This window comes from Symphodus melops (genome assembly GCF_947650265.1).
Source record: "Symphodus melops genome assembly, chromosome: 13".
In the NCBI taxonomy this organism is placed as follows: domain Eukaryota; kingdom Metazoa; phylum Chordata; class Actinopteri; order Labriformes; family Labridae; genus Symphodus; species Symphodus melops.
In genome coordinates this window covers 19,608,469-19,628,643 of record NC_136703.1, presented here as the reverse complement: position 1 = coordinate 19,628,643, position 20,175 = coordinate 19,608,469, and the positions used below count along the sequence as shown (strand labels likewise).

Sequence of the window (20,175 nt, the reverse complement as noted above, 5' to 3'; positions counted from 1 at the left end):
CTTATTATAATTTACAGACTTGAGGATAAAAAAAAGCTCTAAACTCATAAGTGTGGGTTGAAGTACTGTCCTTGAGAATGTATGTATAATAAGTAAACAGATTGCATGAAAAATATTGATATTTGACCAGGGCCGCACAAGTCTTCTGCTTGCATGTTAAATGACTGGTTCATTATTTTTAATATTTTATTTTCATGTACAAATATCTGTTTAATAAAGTTAATAAAATGTTGAACGTTGTCTATCAGTGAGTTCCGCAGCTCGAGATAATACCCACAAATAACTGACAACCTTTGTGCTAAACCTAAAGGATAATGTTGAGTAAAGAAACTACAAAGTTTCCACATCATGACCGAAAATACTCGAACCGATCAATCGGTCAAAAACAAATGTTTTTAGTCTTGTACATATTTGTTTTTAGTTTTGTACACATTTGTCTATACTTGTTTATATTGTTTAGTTAAGTGTTAATATTTGATGTTAACTTTGTACAGAGAGAACAGTCTACCGAAGTTAAAGTCTTCGTGTGTTAAACATACATAGCCAATAAAAATGATTCTTCTTTTCAGGTGACATATTGGTAACATGGTCCAACATTGAGGTGATGTAACAAACTAGTCAAGAAAAGTATCTGAACATAGACTAAATCGATTAAAACGCCTTGAATTAAGAACATTTTGTTTTTTGTAATTCTGTCAGTAAAACAACATATATGATGATGAATATTATTATGTTATAAAGGTTTAATACTTCATCGTCTTCCTTCTTCTTAATAATATTATGAGAATTATTATTATTTTATTGTGATTACTATGATGATCTGTTTTCTTGTGAAGTAGTAGACTGAGACCGGATGTGTGTGTTGTTGTTGTTTTCGGGATATTGACGTAGCTACTGTTCGCTCTGTTCTGTGATCATGGCTGCACTGGACCACACCAGCCATGTTTGCTAATTTAATACCCAAAGGTTAGGGGATAGTTGTGTATTATTTACCTGTGTGCCATCCTCTCTCCTCCTCCTCTCTCCCCTCCACATGTTTGCTTAGATGAAGCCTCCGCCTCTTCGAAATCCAAAAGGACTGAAAGGTTGGACTCCTGTATCTTGAATTATCTACGAAACTTTTGATGGTGGTGGTGATGGTGTGGGCAGATGATGCTCTGCAAAAAAAAAAATGTGTGTCTTGTGTGCGTGCAGCGTAAACAATGTAACTTCATCTGGCTGCTAGCTAATGTTAGCCCGTGAACAAAAGGGGGAGCAGCACGCCTCCATCTGTTAACAAGTGAGTCTGGGTTGTGTTTACTCCGGTCAATGTCAACAAACCGGTAGATATTTACTTAGACCCGCCGAGCTGTCTATTAATAACAGGCTTCACGGATCCACGGCAGCGTGGTGGCCGTACCTGCTACCTGGCTATCGGCTAACGTCGCTGCCTTCTCCGGGTAACGTCAAGGATGCTACCTACAGTTAGCTTATCTACCTAGCGTGCTGCTGTGGTAACGTTTTTTCTATTGTGATGATTTAGCTTAATAACCTTGGAATCGGATTATATGGTATTTGGTTGGATGTTTAGTAGAAAATGTAGAGAGTTTTCTAACTAACCATCTTGTTGGGGTTAAGTGATATGTTAGGTTTAGTGTGTCGGTTGTTTTGGGATTTAAAGTGAAATGTTCAATTCAAACGGCAGCTCGCGCGATTTAGCTAACTGCTGCGGCGTCTGCTTCATCTGTGGCCTTGTTCTGGTGCTATTAGAGGAAAAACATCCTGTATTCACTCTGGTATGATGCTTAAGTATATGACAAGGCTGAGCGGAGACATGTTTTAGTAACACTCTTTCAGGCCTCGATGAAGTAAGTGGTGGCTTAAATATATTTTTCGCTAATCTGCCGAGTCTTGAATTACTATCCCTGCCCGGGCCAAACATGTCTTATTATCACGGGTTAGATCAGAGGAGGATGTGCTAAAGTTAGCAGCTGCTCATCAGGAGCTTTTATCGCGATATATCCCGATTATCATCCATTACTAAGGCCCGACATCTGCTGCTGCGACATTTTGACGGATGTTTGAATTGAAATGGTGTTGTCTGAAGATGCGGTTGCCAAATTGATCAAGGGAGATTATATTTTACTCATTTTCATTTCTTTCATTGCGTCGCCTTCTAAAACAAACATTTAAATAACCCATTTGTGATTCCACGCTGGTTCATAACGTGTACAGGCGCCCTCGCTCCTTCTTTTTAAATGTTTTTTTTTTTAAAGATGTATTTAGCAGGAAGTTGACATTTCAGTTTGAGTGTTAATTTTCTTTCTTTTTTTGTTTTGTTTAGATGGATTCAAATAATCATTTCAACTATGGCACCCACTCCTCAGCTAACTCAGGACTGAAACTCTCCTCAGGGGATTCTCTTTATACTAACGGGTCCTCCATGAGTTTTCCTCAGCAGGGGAAGAGTAAGTATTTTATTAGAAATAAAAACAGGTATCTAAATTTGAAAATGTATGTTAATTAATTCACTTTAAAGAGCGACACAAAAAGTACTCAGTTAGCTATACTTTTCATTTAGTTTATTTGAGTTTATTAGTTTAGTTGTCAGGGACCATGTAGAAAAATAACAATCTCACATAGAAAAGATGTTTGAACGCAGAATATATACACAATACAATAAACCATATAAATTCATATCACAATACACATATGCTAAGACTCCACACAAAGGCTACATATAAAATAATGTTTTGCGCCGTCAGAGTAAAAATACTGAACATTAAGAGGAAACTCTTGCAGGAAAATAAAATTAATGAGAGCATGGTTGATTTAACTTTTTGCTTCAGTCAACCATCACGATATTCAACCTTTATTTTTTGAAGGTGCTCAATGTTCTTCTGTCTGACAGATATGAATGGCGAAATGAATGTGAATGGCGTTACTACTGTTCTCGGGTCTGGTGTGCCTGGTTCCAACCCCCCGACTGCTCCTTACCCACACATGAGCAGCCACCACCAGGGCAGCATGGGCTATGACTACTTGTGGGGAGGGCACCCTCAGTATGGTCCAGCCATGGGCACCCCTCCTGGGCACGGGATGCACCAGAAGCAGCCTGCTCCTGGTATGGTGCAGCCTCAGTCACAGCACCACTTCCAGGGACGTGGACAGTACCAACTGAACGGGGGTGTTGAAGCCTCTCACCAGCCCCCTGTGGCAGGCCCACCGAACATGCCTCTAACTGGGGGTCAGTACTGGAACAGGAGTAACCCTAGCCCACAGCAGATGAGCTATAATTCCCACAGTATGTATGGGAGCTACCAGAGTCAGGCGCATCCTGGAATTACAACATCACAACATCACCAGCAGCAGTCCTTACAGCCTCCGTCACATCCGCCGTCACAGCAGCACCTCCACTCCCATCGCCTCCCACACCAACACCACCAGCAGCACCAGCAACCACAGCACTATGGCATGTTGCCTAATGGGATGCCATACTACCAGCATCAACCCCAGCACCCTTCCCTACCATCCTCCCCGCAACAACTGCCCCAGCAGTCTCAGCCCCAAAGCCAGGCTCAGATGATTCCCCCTGCTGCACAAAATTTTACTCCTCCACGTGGCAGCCCACAGCACCACAGTTTAGGCAGGGGGGGCACCAGCAGCCCCCTCCCTGTTGGGATGTCCTCGGCAGCGGTGATATCACCATCAACAGCGCGGGACAGTGGATCCCCCAAGGGCCACAGCAGGGAGCGGAGCCCCCATGCTGGCAATCTAGGAGTCTCTACTGTCCTTCAAGGTGATATTTTTTACTGTGTTTGCAACTTTTGGACTCATTTTTCCCTTTTATGTTTTTCCATAAAAGTAATTACTATGAGATTGGTGCCTGGAACTGTTTGGTTCTGGTTTTGACACTAAAGTTTTCATTTTAAATTTGATTTCCTGCTTGATTTAACTCTTCTCTCCTACTTTTCACTTCCTGCTTTTAATGTCACCAGTTGAGCTCTAATAAGATAAGCTCTTAATCATACAGTCATTCAGTTTTCTTCCTTTTCAACACACCTGACATAGCCATCAGAGTTTCTGATCAGCCTGTTTAAACATTTGAGGAGAAATGATGCCTAACAAGTTATTTCTGTGTTCAGCAGAGCGATAGTGCCCAGAGTCAACCAGCAGGTGGTCCCGTTTGACTATTAAAATGTGAAAAAGAAAAAAAAAAAAGTGAGGTGTGATGTCAGGAACAGCTCTTACTTTCTGGACCTCTGAATGTATTTAAGATATTATTTTTCTCAGAGATCATTTTATTTAAAAAGATGAACTAAAACTACTACTACTACTGTAGATTTATATATATATATATATTTTTTTTAATGACTGTTTTCTTGGTGTTCTCTTACAGGGCATACAAGAGAAGCCGTCAAGGAGGTAGACACAAATTATAATGGTACAGAAAGAGCATCTATTTCCCAAAGGCTGCCCAAAAGTGATAGTTATCCACCCCACCCCATGGGACCTACAAGTGACTATCGTCAGCCCTCTGAGCAGCCAACGGCGCCGCGGCCAGAAATGTCTTCTCCTGTCAGAGAGACAGCCGTGAAAACACCCCCTAAGTCTGTGTCCTCCCAGCTCTCTGCATCTACACCTCCTGCAGCTGCGTCAACAACCAGAGCCTCAACGCCTCCTCGGGTCTCTTATTCTTCCACATCTCCCGCACCTGTGCCCCCAGCATCATCCCCTAATGTCGAAGCTGCCCCGGCTCAAATCACAACACCTCCTTTGATGATGCTGTATCCAAGGCCTCCCGCCTCTGCCGCAACCGATTCGTCCCCTGCTGGGTCCAAGCATCTGTCAGCAGGGTCCTCTCCCTCCTCCTTGCCCGCGTCGGCTCCAGCGTTGTCGAATCCTCCTGCTCCGGCCGATGCCGTGCCCAAACCTGCATCAGTTTCTTCTGCCTCAGAGTCTGTGGCTCAACACAACATATCCCCATTGTCTCCTGTAGCATCGGGACCTCCCAAAACGGTCTCCCCTCCCGCTCTTGTGCCCACGTCTTCGTACTCGGTGTCTGCACCCATCTCATCCCTTCAACGGATGGTTCAAGGGTCCAAGCCACCCCTGCTGACACCTTGCTTTGGAGGTCAACTTGAAAAGTATGGACCACCCAAATTATTGTCCACTTCCTCAGTAGGCGAGAAGCCTTCAGTATCATCCGGACCTCTGGCCGCAACATCGCCTGGCTCTTGTTTATCTACATCTGCGTCTCCCATTACTGTATCGAAAGCTCCGTCAGCAGACGCTCCACCAGCTGCTGACTCTGGTCTTCCCACTGCCTCTGCAGCATCGTTACCGCCTGCCGCCATGAACCTCCCTTCAGCCCAGGAAAGTCCCACAGCCCGACCTCTGTCCACCCTACCTCTTCTAACCACTCAAGCCTCCAGGACTGCGCCCGCGTCTGGCCCTCCTGCCTTGGTTTCTGCGCTCTCCGGAGCAGTCCGAGGCGCTGGCTTTGCGCAGCATTCTTCTGACGCCGCCGCTGCTCCTCCTCTCCTGAAGTCTCCCCAGCCAGAGCACCGTGATCACGGCGATGAGAAGAGGAACGGGAATGAGGAGGAAAGCTTCCCTCAGCTCGATTCTGGCACAGAAAGCATGCCGCAGAGAGTAGAAGCTGTCGATCAGAAGCCCAACATTGAAAGGAGAGAATCTGAAAAGCACCATATGAAAAGCACGGCCACCTGCGAAGCGGAAGAGGAGGAGACGCCACTCAGACAGTCGTCCCATCTCCTCATGACCAGGTCGGACCCGACGGATGAGGAAGGTTTTGATGACTCTTCCCAGTTTGAAACCCCCTCTCGATTTTTCGAGGAGGCCTCTCGTGAAGAAGACGACGACGACAGCTCGTGCGTGGACGACTCGGCTCTTTTTGACAACAGCTTCCTCTCCAGACCGGACACCTCTAAGTTTGACAACACTTCCCATGCAGAAGAAGATCCGTCCGCTGCGTTTGACACCACGAGAGACGGCAGCAGCAGCGGCGGCTCCTCCGCAGACGACTCCTCCAGAGATGACACGTTGGACTCCACCAGGGGAGGAGAAACGTCTGAGGCAGGAGAGGCGAAGGACGGCTTCCAAATCCCCAGCGACTCCATGCTGCAGTCGTCTCTGAACGACAGCTCTCAGATGGAGGATCCCTCTTTGGACTACAGTGACGTGTCCAACTCCCGCTCGCTTTTGTCACCTCAGCCAGGTATTTGTCGTCAAATTTGTGTTACGTAGTCTTCACGTTATAGTACATTTTCTCATATGCTTAATGTGTAGCATTTTATTTATTCTTCATTGTGTCCATATTTTATGTAATCATCCCACGTTTCTTAATTTGCCTCACAAAACTCTGCGCTGTTGTTTCATCTCGGGCACAGAAGCCGAGTGGGAACCCAGAGGATGCGACACGCCCGACTCGGTTGGACGCGATGGCAAAAGGACCACACTCGACGAGACCCCGACTCCCCCGAGTTTCAAGATGAGAGATGAGAACTTCATCGCCTTCAGCACCCCAGCAGAGGGCCCCGCCGTTCACCCTCTCCAACCCGTGACTGATCAGACTGCGTCGCCTGCTGGAGCACAGCTGAAAACCCCAGGGAAAACACGCAAACCTCGTACTCCAAAAGCGCTGTGGACGAAAAGCCCAGGTACTGAACTTTATTTCAACACGGTTTTTAAAAGGCTATAAAAAAATACATGATTTCTAAGTCATCCAACTCGATTAGCTAAAAGTCTCCATCTTCTTGTTTATAAAATTTTCCTGTATTTTTTTTTTCTTCTGTATTCTAAGCTCCAGAAGGGTCTCAGCGGCAGCCCAGGATTCGAACCCCAAGAGTGGAGACGGTGAAGACTGTTGAGGAGGGAGTGAAGAAAAGGGAGGGAACGGGAAGGGGCAGAAAGAGGAAGTCGCTCAAAGGCGACGTCAAAGAAACATCAGATGTGGGTGGAGAGGCCGGCCCATCCACGGAAGAGGTCGACACGGTCACCGCCACGATTGAAGCCGTTCTGGCAAATGCTTCAGCTATCGTCACATCAGCGGAGAAACCCAAAAAGGGGAGAAGGGCCAAGAAACAAAACCAGGAAGGAAACCTGGTCAAAACAAGCAAACAGGACAAAGAAAAAACTGCCGCCGGCGCTGACGAAAATGATGACGACAGCTCCACTGCAGGTAACCGTCATCTCATGAGACTTTGTTAGGACTGTTTAATGGTCTGACACTAAATAACGGTTGTGTGCATTTTATCTTAAAGGTGAATCCAGAGGACGGAGGGTCGCAACTGAGGAGCAGGTTCAGTTCCCGCTGCAGCACGGGTATGGTGGTAGTTTGTTCAAAGAGAGCCGTCATCTGCTAAAACGTATTTCAAGACCTTCAGCATAAGAGTTCTGCAAACTAAAATCTGATGTTTGAGTTCTGTTCAGAGTAGGATTCTTCCTCTATAAATAAATCTAATATGTAAACTGTGAAACCCTTAATATAGCATCATTTTCACCCCCTGTTTTACTCAAAGAAGGTCTTTGGTGATCCTTAACTGTGATTAAATATTTTTTAAATTATAATAATATATAATATTTGCCATTGTAGGCATTTATATGCTGATCTAAGATTTGTTAAAAAAAAAAAAAAATCATAATTAAGAGGGGTGCCGATAGACCCAGGTGTAACTCTGGCATGTGGCTCCTTTTCAACATGTCATATCTCTCTCTCCCCTGTTCCCTGCTCTATCCACTTTCCTATACAAAAAAAGTCTTAAACTGTTTTTAGTAACTTCTAAATATATTTACTTGGATGTTTATTTTAGTTTGTGAGGCGTTTATTGGAACATCCACTCCACTGATCTTTTAAACCGTAGTGTAACGATGAACTCTCTTCACTGCAGTTGGAAGAGGGAGATTCGTGTGAAGAAAACGGAGAACCGCATGAAGGGTGAAACCTGGTATTACACGCCCTGTGGAAGGAGGATGAAGCAGTTCCCAGAAATAATCAAGGTAACGTTTACCTGGCTATCAGGAAAAAGCAGCTCAATTTAAAAATCCCAGTTTGTGTCGATGTAAATACGTGAACGGATGTGTTGTTGACGTCTAAACGATGACCATGATGTCCCCTCTCTGTCCTCCTGATGTCTTCATGCAGTACTTGAAGAGGCACACGGACAGCGTGGTCAGCAGGGAACACTTCAGCTTCAGCCCACGCATGCCTGTTGGAGATTTTTATGAAGAAAGAGAAACTCCCGAGGTCGGTTTAGAAACGCCATTCACTTTCTACCTGTTAAAAGGATTGGTGAAGAATGCACTTATTCATCTCTTGTTTATGTAACAGGGTACCAAGTGGACCCTTTTGGCCAACGAGGAGGTTCCCTCTATGATCATGGCCATCACTGGCCGGAGAGGTCGTCCTCCAAACCCCGACAAAGAGAAACCTCGCAGAGCTCGTGGACTGAAGGGCGTGCCGGCCCGTCGCCCTGGTCGACCTCCTAAACCCAAGATGGTGGACCTCCTCAGCAAAGTCGATGCCAAGCTTTTGAATCGGCTTGAGGCCAAGGGTGAGTGGACACAGACTGCGTGAGGTAGAGCGTGTAAGGACGTGTCTACAGCATGTAGTCTAATCGGTTTTCCCTTCACTCCTGCAGAAGCTCTCACAGAGGAGGAAAAAGAGAAGCTGGCAAAAATCAAAAAGAAGATGAAGAAAAAGGTGCACATAGTTACATTCAGAGGTTTATGATCTTATTGTGATGCCTTTGACATCACGTCTTGAATTTTTTTTTCTCATGTTTTTGTTTAGGCAAGAATGAAGAGACGGGATGATGCAAAGATTAAGAAGATGAAACTTGAAAAAAGGAAAGCAAAGGTAGAGAATCCACGCGACACAGACGAACATGATCAGAAGGTTTCCCTCTCAGAAACACCTTGTAATCAACTCTTCTGTCTTTACTCTTGTGGCCGCTCAGCTTGAAGAAAATGCCAAGCACGCGGAGCTGAAGGCGGAACCGACTGACGCGACAGCGCCACAGCTCACGCAGCCGGCAGAGCCCAGAAAGCCCGGCCGCAGGAGGTCGGCCAAAGTGGAGGCTCCTCCACCCGTACAGCAGACTGACGAGGAGAGGATAGCCCAGGGGAAGAGGGTGCTGGGCGCCCGCAGTAAAGCCAAGGCTCTGGCTAAAGCTCAGGCAGAGGCCGAGGCTGCAGCTCAGGCCGCTCAGGCAGCGAAGAGGGCAGCAGAGAGGAGAGCGCAGGCCCAGAGACGCCTGGAGGAGAGGAGGAGGCAGCAGCTGATCGCAGAGGAGCTGAAGAAGCCGACAGAGGACATGTGTCTCACAGACCACAAAGTGAGCTTTTATCATGGAAACTCTTTCATTAGCGGTGTGTTTTGTTTTTTTTAAACAACCTTTTTACACCTTTCATGTTCTCAGCCCCTTCCAGAGCTGTCCCATATCCCTGGTGTGGTTCTGTCAGGCACATCTTTTGCACACTGCCTGACTGTGGTTGAGTTCCTCCATGGCTATGGGAAAGTGATCGGTCTCAATGTACCCAACGACATCCCCAGCCTGGCAACGCTGCAGGAGGGGCTCTTAGGCCTGGGGGACAGCCAAGGAGAGGTCCAGGACCTGCTGATAAAGCTGGTTGAGGCTGCTCTCCACGACCCCGGCCTGCCATCGTATTATCAGGTGTGTTACGGCACTCTGAGCAGATTATCTCCGCAAGTGAAATTCCCGAATAAATCCAAACAAACAAAAAAATCTTCTCCTGTTTCCGTCTCCTCCTTCAGTCTGTGAAGATCCTCGGGGACAAGCTGGTGGAGCTGGAGCTGACCCGCAGCACCGTCTCAGAAGTCCTGCGAGTCTTCCTCGACGCGCACGGCTACAACACTGAGGTCTGCAACACGCTGAGGACCAAAACATTCCACGCCCTGCCGCCCGACACCAAGGCCGCCATCCTGGGTTTCCTGGTGGAGGAGCTCAACAGCAGCAACATTGTGACGAGGTGAGGACAGTGACTCATCATTCATTCTGTGGGCTTCTCTCCTCCATCACGTCTCTCTGTATTAATGTGTGCATCCTATATTTCAGTGACATCGACAACACATTAGAAAACATGGCAACTTACAGGAAGAACAAGTGGATAATTGAGGGGAAACTGCGCAAGTAAGATTATGGCTTCAGTCTTCAAATACAGAGCATGTCACAGATCTTAAAGGCACGACACTCACAGGAGACATTGATCCCTGATTGTGTTCCCTCTTTCAGACTGAAGGCAGCGCTAGCTCGTCGCACAGGACGCTCAGAAGAAGAGCTGTGTTTTGAGGAGAGGAGGCGCAGTGCCAGAGTGGCCGAGGAGGAGAACCTCAGCCTGGAGGAGAGCGGCGTGGAGAGAGGCAGCCGCAGGTCACGCAAAGAAGAGCCAAAACTCAGCGATGTACGTGTTGCCTCCTGGGCTTTTTTTCGTTTTTCTTTTTTTTCTTTGCAGATTCCGAAATGTTGAATTCCAACATTGAATTTGTTTCCTTTTTGTGTTTCAGAGCGAGAGCCCGACAAATGCGAGCATTCCAGAACTTGAAAGGCAGATCGATAAGCTAACCAAGGTGAGTCTGCTGCTACTCCAGTGACATTGTGTCACATGTTTTGAGTTCTTGCATATTAAATATCCCTCTCGATTTGGTTCTCCACAGCGCCAAGCGTTTTTCCGTAAAAAGCTGCTACAGTCGTCTCATTCCATGCGGGCCGTGTTGCTGGGCCAGGACCGATACCGACGCAGATACTTGGCTCTACCTCACCTGGGAGGAGTTCTGGTCGAGGGGCCGGAGGAGCTGCTGAGTGAGTTCCCGTTTCTGCTGTATATGTCGAAGGAAATTTTATTCCTCCTATTTTCATATTCAAGAAATGTTTTCCTTCTGTTTTTATCTGAACTCCTGTGTTTGATCTTGCAGCTTCAGGAGATGTTCTTATAGCCGAAGTTCCCGTCACCTTCCTCAAAAAGGAGCCCAAAGTTGAGGAGACCACCATGCCTACGACCCCCCCTCCAACTCTGCCTTCCTCACCTTCCCCCACCAAGGAACAGACCTTCTCCCCAGAGGACGACCCCCTCCCGGGCACCGCCTCCCTCATGAGCAGACCACGAGGACGAGGACGCCCCCGAAAGATCAAACCAGAAGTTGAGCTTCACCTCCGCACGGCGAAGATCCGCCGCAGGCGTCGAAGTAGCGCCCGGTCCGGAGGAGAAGAAGGACCCGGATCACCCAGCAGCGGAACACACGAGCTCACGCAAGCTGCCTTCCAGAGTTGGCTCAGCCAATCACAGGAAGCGGTGAGCAACGGCACGTGTTCGGCAGCAGGCGACGCTCCGGAGGGTAACCGACCGGAGGAGAGTGTGAAGGAGATGGCAGAGAAACAGGGACACTGGTTCAACCTGCTCCCCAAACAACCGTGTGATGACGACTCTCTGACCGAGCACCAGATACCAAACCCGCCCAGATCCCCCCCGAAACTCCTCCCTCAGATCCCAAGTCCTCTGCCTTCACTGGATGCTCTACTTGTGCAGGTTTGAAATCATAATCGTACCATAAATAATAATAAAGTCTTTTTTTTTTTTTATGATATTTTAATGAATAACTTCCTGCTACCTCTCAGCCGGACCAACTTCTGCCTGGCCTGACCCCCGCCGACTCTGTGACACCAGCAACGCTGCAGGACATCCCCCCTTCACCTCTTTCCCCGGCTGTTCCTATTTCAGCCCAACCACCCGTGCCCCCTCAGTTTCTCCCAGCATCCATTCCTCCTGCCAAGCCCGCCCCAAGCACCCCCGGCAGGCCAGCTCGCAGGCGGCGGAGAGGCAGCAGGGGCAGTAGTCCCGCCCGCAGAGGGCCGAGAGGAGCCGCAGCCAAACGCAGAGGTCGACCTCCGAATGCTGTGTTTCAGGAGCTGGAGCAGCTGTACTTCACCCAGCTGGTGGTCAAACCCATCCCAGCATGTAAGTCGTACCTGCTTAAACGCTTGATCTTCATCACGTCTTCTCAGTGACAAACATGCAGAGCCAACCTTGTGTCTTTATTCACGGGCTGTGTCACGTGTCTCTTTTCCAGCTATGGTGCGGGGCTGGTGGTGGATCAAGGATCCAGCAGAACTGTACAGCACCTTACAGGCGCTTCACCCAAGGGGCATCAGGGAGAAGGTGCTCCACAAACATTTGGCCAAACACATGGAGAGTTTGGCTGAGATATGCACTAAAGCGATCAACGGTGAGCGTTGTTGGTTATTCCTTTTCTCGTAGCTGCGTGGTTGGATTTGCTTCATAACTGCTGAACTTTTTACGAAGAATGTTTCGACTTGATCGTCCAGAATTCTTCGTGCACGTTTTCCCTTTTTTATACTTCGTTCCCTTAACTAATGTTTGTGTCGTTTTTCTGGTCAGACCCCATGTTTGAGTTGAAGGTGGAGGAGAAGGATGTGCTGATGGAGGCTCTGCAGCAGCCCTGGCAAGTGCAGGAGAAGACGATGGAGACCGACATCAGCACCCTGCAGTGGGTTGAGGATCTGGAGCAGAGGGTCATAGCAGCTGACCTGCACCTCAAGGCTCTTCCTCAGGGTGCAGTGAATGAAGCTGAACCTAATGGAGAGACGCCGATGGCAGAATTCCAGGTATCGTTTGAATCCGTTCAATAAAACGATAGTTCAGTCTTTCATTCAGGAAGTGGTGCCTAACACCCGTATATTTGTCTCCCTCGCCGACCCTCACTCTCTCTCTCTCTCTCTCTCTCTCTCTCTCTCTACTCAAGCCCTACACAATCCCGGATCCGGACTCCACCCGGGACGACCTCCAGTACTACGAGCACGACGCCGACCCGCTGGACGACTGGACCGTGCGGACCAAGAAGGAGTGGTCGGGCCTGCCACGCATCGCCACACACCCGCTGGATTTGGCCATGCTGCGGTTGGCGAATCTGGAGCGAAACATTGAGAGACGCTACCTGAAGGAGCCGCTGTGGAACCCCGCTGAGGTGATGCGACTGGCTCCCCTCACCCCGACGCCGGGAGAAGAGCTGACCATGGATGTCATCAGGTTAGAATGACAGACCATCTCTAAGGTTAAGGGAGCAGTCTGTAAGAGTTCTCATCTTATTTTTTTTTTCTTGTGTTGTGAAATAAGTATAAGTATAGTGAAATAATTAGTAGTTTTATTGAAATGACAAAAAGAAGCAGGTAGATTTTATTTTAGTTTTGAGATCACGCTGCTAATCCTGTTTACTTTTTTGCCTGACCTAAAAAGAAAATTCTCCTCAAAATGCTCTTCTCTCCCAGTCTGGAAAGCGAGATCACGTCTCGACTACGAACGTGGCGGCAGGCTCTGGATCGCTGTCGCAGTGCTCCACAGCTCTGTTTGTGTTTGCTTCAGCTGGAGAAGGCCATCGCTTGGGAGAGATCTGTGACTAAAGTGGTAAGAAACCCTCCCACTAATATTTCAGCACACCAAGTCACATCATTAAATGAGTTGCGATTCCGACCACTAAGACGTCTTCTACGTGATCGCTATTTTTTATTTATTTATTTTTTTTTTTTTTAGAACTGCCTGGTCTGCAGGAAAGGAGACAATGACGATTGCCTATTGTTGTGTGACGGGTGTGATCGTGGCTGCCACATGTACTGCCTCAAGCCCAAAATCACCCAGGTGCCAGAGGGAGACTGGTTTTGTCCTGCCTGCGTTGCCAAGGTCAAAACCAGTTTTGTGATTCTGAGCAAAACTTGCAGAATAAACTAGATTTTTTTATTATTATTATTATTATTTTTTTTTAGTTTTCTCTTAAGAATATTCTGCTTCCATTGAATGCTTGTCTCATCGGCACAATCTCCTTTCTCATTCGCTGTCTCACAGGACGAAAGTGATTCCCCGCGCTCGTCCAAAAAGAGGACCAGGGTGAAAAAGAGAAGATACGAAGACGAGAGCTCTGAAGAGGAGACGACGACAACGACAACGTCGCGCCGTAGTGGCGGCAGCATGGTGACGAGGTACAAGGAGACGGGGGCACCCTCCTCATCTTCTCGTTCCTCTGGAGAGGGAAGCAGCGCTAAACGTCGCCGCATGACGACACGTAACCAGCCGGACCTCACCTTCTGCGAGTGAGTCACGCCTTCATAACTGTCCAGTCATCACCATGAAGACTCATCTTTTGCGTTCTTTTTAAATCGATGTTTTTTTTTTCCTGAACGTTTTGCTGTGATGGATCTTTGGTTGTGATTTTTGTGTTTTTTTTTTTCCCTGCAGGATCATTCTCATGGAGATGGAGTCTCATGCAGATGCCTGGCCGTTCCTTGAACCCGTAAACCCCCGACTGGTGCCAGGCTACCGACGCATCATCAAGAACCCCATGGACTTCCTCACTATGAGAGAACGACTGCTGCAGGGCGGGTAGGAGCAGATCATCAGACACATTTCATCATCACTAAATTCATCCCTTTCTTCATACAGACTGCACGATAACACGAGCTTTGCAGAGTCAAACGCAGAAAGTGAATTATCTTTGACCAACTTGTTTGTGTGAATATAAACCTCTAAGCTATACAGCCTATATTAAAGTCAATCTTCCCCAGTCAGCCTTCTCCTTCGCTCTTTAGAACCGAGCAGAGAGAAAACAACATCAATGACACAGAATTACATCTCCAGTCTTCTCCTCTTCCTCCTCGTCCCAGGTACTGCAGCTGTGAGGAGTTTGCTGCAGACGCTCACCTCATCTTCAACAACTGCGAGATGTTCAACGAGGACACGTCAGAGGTGGGGATCGCTGGACACGCCATGAGGCGCTTCTTTGAGAGCCGCTGGGCGGAGTTCTACTCGAACAAGGACAAATAGGAGCCTGCAACGTTTCCCCTCATGGTGGGGCTATATACTGTTGGTGTTTTCACCGTACCAGTCAAACACTCTCCATCACTGCAAAGACTCTCTGGAGCTTCTTCCAGCTATGTGTATTCTCTCATGTATAGGTGTATATGTATAGATTTTGGCTATTTGTCTGTTATCGTCCCCTCTACGGGCCTCCTTTATTTTCCAGGCCCACAACTGAACTGGCTTGAATTTTCTTGTACTCATTTCCCATCACGGAGAGTGACTGCATGTACGCACACTTTATCCTCCTTCCTTTACATGTCGTCTCATCTTCTCTTCATCACCTCCGTTTCTTGTTTGAGTTCTCCCGGCTGTCACGTCCGTTCACATGCTCCATGTCGTTGCGAGGCCTTCGGTCAGGTCCCCCACTGCTGATAAACGACGCCGTCTCCAGCCCCTCCCCCCCTCTTGAGTGCTTTTGTGCTTTCAGACTCACGTTGAAGGTCAGGGCCTGATCACACTATCGCAGCCTCACTGCTGCACTCTGGACCTGCTCGGCACCACTCGACAACTAAATGGATCACAACTCCTCACTGAGCTTGGGCCATTTCTTACCTGTTCAATAGAAATGTAATGTAACGTGGTCTTATGCATAGAAGTAACTTTTTTGCTCAATATATTTTTATTATATATTCTATATATAAATATATATACAGATTACAATAGCTGGGATTATTTAATAGCAATAGCTTGTAGTGGATGTGTACAGATGACCTTATAGAAATGTCTTGATCATTTATGAAAGGCCAGTTAAACTTAAGGAATCTCTCTTTTGGACTGTCACAAGTAGACGTTGTATAACCTCCACTTAAAGTCGTGCACTCACACTCTTCACCAACATACTCATGTTTTCTCACACACACACACACACATACACACACCTGCCTCTGCTGTGTGAAAGACACTGGTTTCTGAAACAGGAGGATTTTAAGTTTGGCTCAGATAGTCCGCTCTCATAGGCCCACACTTCACTGTCCCTCTTGTTGAATAAACCGCGACTTCCACCTGATCTGATACCAGACTGTACACACCAGAGTGTCCGCAGGTGACAGGATGCTACTTCCAAAAGCCGTTCTCAATCTTTTCCCTCACGTAAGACGAGACACTGTTTTCACCGTCAATACTCTAATTGTGTTGTGAAAAAAATGACGCTTTGACTTTGGTTTGTTCTCCACTTGTCAAAGCAGGAAGAGCATCTCAAAGGTAGTTATGTGCAAATCTTAAATCCTCCCAATTTTAAAGACTAACATTGCAAAGTTGCTCTGATGATGATTAACACATTGCATTCCTCCCTGGTTTTCAATTTTACATTCCTTTTTTTTTGTCTGCTTTTCGAGGGCCTTCGTATGTTGTTTCGGGGAATGGTTGATGTGCTCTGAAGGCCACGGGACGACCCCACAGTCTGGGTTTTATTTAAACGCGTTTCTTACACTGAACTCAGATCCGTTGACAGGAAATCAACATTCACGTTCCTTATTATGCGTAAAGGGACAGACGTTTTTTCAACAAAAAAAAACAGAAGAAAAAAAAAAGACGACATGAAAACCAAACGTGGTGTTACGTGAATTTTTAATAATGTACAGTTTTGGTGACTTTAAATTTGTTCCTTTATATTTTTAGGACCAATTCATCATTTTTAAGAGGAGGTATTACAAGACTCTGTTGTATTAAGGTGATGTAACACGTGTGCATCTGTAGAATGTACTGTGAGTTGAATAAAACCACATCTAGTAGAAAGTATTTGGTCTTATATCTGAATGGGTTGTTTTTTTTTGCCTCGTTTGTTGTATCTCTGAATGTTTTGTGTTGCTGTGTGTGTCTGACTTGTGAGTGCTCGGGACCATGCTGAGGATCCTGCCTACTTGTCCAAGGTATTCTGGCAAAAGCTTCAGCTCCTCCTGACTCTGCATATGATGTACATGTTTAATAACCGGTATGAATGGACTCATGAAATGTAGTGAATCTTGGTTAATTAACGTAAACAACAATGGGATGCTGGTAGCCTAGTGGTTAGTGTGCACACCCAACTTCCGGAGGCTGTATTCCATCAAACAGGTGGACTACAGCCGGGTTCAAATCTGACCTGTGGCTACTTTCATGCACTCCCCTCGCTCTCCAATTTCTGACTCCATCTACTGTCCTCTCTGCCTAAAGGAATAAAAAGGCCCAGAATAAAAACCTCAAAAAAGTATTACAACTGGTGTACTTCTACCTTATATAGAGTATGTCTAGCATTGTAACTAAAGGGAAAACAAACCCTGGACACCTTTAAAACTGACATATTTTTATTAGCAAAATGGAATAGCCAGAATAACATGTTGCATGCTTGTACTTGTTCAGTGAAAGACTGGAGACATTCAACAAACCCAATTCTTAATGAAAACATCAGCTACACACAATCTGACCCTTCTGTTAACTCAGTTGTGCCATTGTCATGATGTGTTTCTTTAAATATTAACAATGGTATACTGGATGATTGTTCTCATTAAATGGAGCTCCAGTTTACTGAGAGGATTTGTAGCTTTTCTTGGTCATACGAGACGTGAAGTGACGTGACTTCACAACAAAATAAGCCATTACCTCACCACGGTCGGTGAAACTGTGATAATCATTCTACCATTTACCAATGAAATGACCAAACATTAGACCATGTCCACATGCCTCATAAACAATATGACCAACCATGTCTAGTATTCATATTTGTTAGTCCTACTGAGTGAAAAATATATATATATATGAAGAGTGAGTATTCAGGTCCATTAAGAGAGTGCAGAAAGCTTATATCCTTATGCTTTTGTAATAGTAGTACAACAGCAGCATACATGGAAAATAAGGGGAAACTTTTGACTAACACCTGTTTGTTGAAAGGGGGATATTTAAAAAAGAAAAGAGAAGAAAGTGTCTCACGTCCTTAACCTCATACCTCTACTACAACTCTGAGTATATCCTTTACAGGCCTACTGTGAACTTTCACATTGAGGGGGGAATTAGAGCACTTAAACAATGATGATGGAAATATGTTGAAGTATGTGGGCGGGGCTTTGCAGCTACCTGGAGGGCCCTGTCTGAGGCACATGCTGCAGGGAACGCCCTACCATCACTCCCAGCTGCTCTTCAGAGGAACAGAAACAAGAGCAACACACACACACTGACATTCTACATTTGAATCTTAAACATTAAATGGAGATAAATAATTATTGTTAAAGTGTTTTTGGTCTCACGGTGCATTCTCCCTTTACTGCTGTCCTCTATGGCTCTCTCAAATCCTTGAGCTGGCACTTTTGGAGAGTGTGTGTGTGGGTATATATTTGTGTGTATGTGGCAAATTGTGTTGGTGTCAGCACTCTGGGCGAAGGGGGCTGAAAACTCCCCACGCCAGCAGGTTCCAGTGTGCCCCCCGCCCAACACACTCCACACAGTCCGGCTTAGCCCCACAAAAGGGGGGATAACGGTTAAACAGTTGCTGTAGAGAGGAGGGGGTGATCCATGGCATAATGGGGGCCAGAACCCCCCCCCCCAAAGCCTGCAACCAGTTCATTCTGGACTCTGTTTCGATCCAGAATATTGCTACCAAAATGATTTCAACTGTCTTGATAGTCCTGCTACAACATCAATAATCAGTTGCTGCCAATAAAATCAGAATCATGATCAGAATTGTTTTTAGTACATTTACATATACGAGGAATTTGTCTTGGTGTAGTGGTGCGAAATAAAAAACAAGGCTAAAAATTTTTAAAAAAAAACTCCATTGTGAGTTTATCAGAGGAATGTTTTATTGTAACACACCATCACAAGGGGCATGTTTGTTTCAAATGAAAGACTGAAAATAGAAGCATGCACAGATGCAGCATCACAATAGGTGCTATGGCAACAGCATCATGAAAGAGTTTGTCGCCATGGTGATCAGAGCAGGACCTCATAAGTGGACTATGGAGGGACAGAAGAGGAGGGGGATATCATATTCCTGTTCTTTTGGTTTAGTGACAGTACACATTGATTCTGATTGTTTTTCTTTTGCTACTCTTAGCTGGAAAGCCCCTCTCACCTCAAAACTAAGCTGTCCAAGGCATGACAGACACAATTGTTTTTATGTACATATATATGTATTTGATGGTGAAATGAAGTGTTCTCCTGTAATTGATATGAAAATGAGGTGCTCAGGACATGGACGTGGTCGAAACAAAGGTCTGCTCATCTGTAAAAAAAAAAAAAAAAAACAGAGAGAGAGAGATCAGCAATTATCAAATATTTCTTCTACATTTAAGCACAATGGCAAATGTGGGGGGGTTTTTGTGTTTGTGAGACAACATCAATGTAAGTTACTCCAGCAGCTGTTGCACTTTAATTATTATTTCTACTTTTTACAACAGGCAGCAAAGAGCAAAGACTGGAAACAAAAGAAAACACAGTGAACATAAAGTGTAACATGTTATTACACAAGGTAGTTTGATAAACATAAAATAGCTTTATTATTGCACAAGGTAGGAAGGAATGGTCCAGTTTGAGAGGTTGTTTTGTAATCTACTTGGTTAAACAGTCTGACTGCAGCGGGTAGGAAGAACCTGCTGTATCTCTCCATCTGACACCGCAGGTGGATTCTGGGTGGTGAAGCCTGCCGCTGAAGGTGCTACCCAGTGCTGAGACAGTGCCATGCAGGGGGGTGGAAAACTCCACCAGGGATGATAGATTTGCCATCATCTGTTTGTCTCCCACCAACTCAACTGGGTCCAGTGGGAAGCCCAGGACAGAGCTTGCCTTCTTCACCTGTTTGTTCAGTCTGTTTCTTTTCCTTTTCAACAAGTTGCTTCTCGTCACATTTGTCCCCGTCTCTGACTGACAACCATCACTCGAAGCTTTCAAATGCTTCCAGCTGGCACTTTAACTTTAAATCATCCACATTAGTTGCAGTGCTTTATAATTCTGATTAAGCTATGTCACCCTTTGTCATTGGTTATATGTTATGCCCTCACTGCATTGTTTCAACCGTTGTGCAATCCTCTGAAGTGTCCACAATCACTTGAGTTTAAGGATAAGTCAAAGGCCCCTGGTAATTTTCTGAAGATGTATTAAATTGTTCAAGGTCGGCAGGATGTGTGTGTGTGTGTGTGTGTGTGTGTGTGTGTGTGTGTGGGGGGGGGGGGGGGGGTCAGTGTTATACATAAAACCTTGAAGAGACACCTTGGAAGGGCTCCCAATGTTTGTGCAGAGGAAGATTTGATAGGGCTGGAGGTGCTGGGTAAGGAGAGGGTAAGGTGGTAGACAGAGAGAAAATGGGAGAGAGAGAGCGAGAGA

At 46.2% G+C, this 20,175-nt stretch overlaps 1 protein-coding gene across 8 annotated transcripts; it reads left to right on the top strand.

The window, feature by feature from the left end:
- Positions 1–836: 836 nt before the first annotated feature.
- On the top strand, positions 837–15,241 carry baz2a (bromodomain adjacent to zinc finger domain, 2A). Of its 8 annotated transcripts, none has more exons than XM_079359990.1 (29): positions 837–966; positions 2,324–2,447; positions 2,891–3,778; positions 4,379–6,220; positions 6,393–6,662; positions 6,806–7,183; positions 7,266–7,326; positions 7,893–8,001; positions 8,147–8,248; positions 8,333–8,555; positions 8,643–8,704; positions 8,795–8,860; positions 8,961–9,338; positions 9,423–9,677; positions 9,779–9,993; positions 10,080–10,154; positions 10,257–10,425; positions 10,529–10,591; positions 10,679–10,823; positions 10,937–11,547; positions 11,637–11,976; positions 12,089–12,244; positions 12,418–12,644; positions 12,782–13,065; positions 13,305–13,440; positions 13,567–13,713; positions 13,876–14,120; positions 14,266–14,409; positions 14,691–15,241. In XM_079359990.1, the coding sequence occupies exons 2-29, from the start codon at positions 2,324–2,326 to the stop codon at positions 14,848–14,850; spliced, it is 7,875 nt and encodes a 2,624-aa protein (XP_079216116.1). In that variant the 5' UTR covers positions 837–966; the 3' UTR covers positions 14,851–15,241. The 8 variants fall into 8 exon arrangements, with proteins under 8 accessions (XP_079216116.1, XP_079216113.1, XP_079216115.1 ...); XM_079359987.1 differs by having other exon boundaries at positions 838–1,085; XM_079359989.1 differs by lacking the exon at positions 837–966 and adding an exon at positions 1,116–1,279.
- Positions 15,242–20,175: the final 4,934 nt, after the last annotated feature.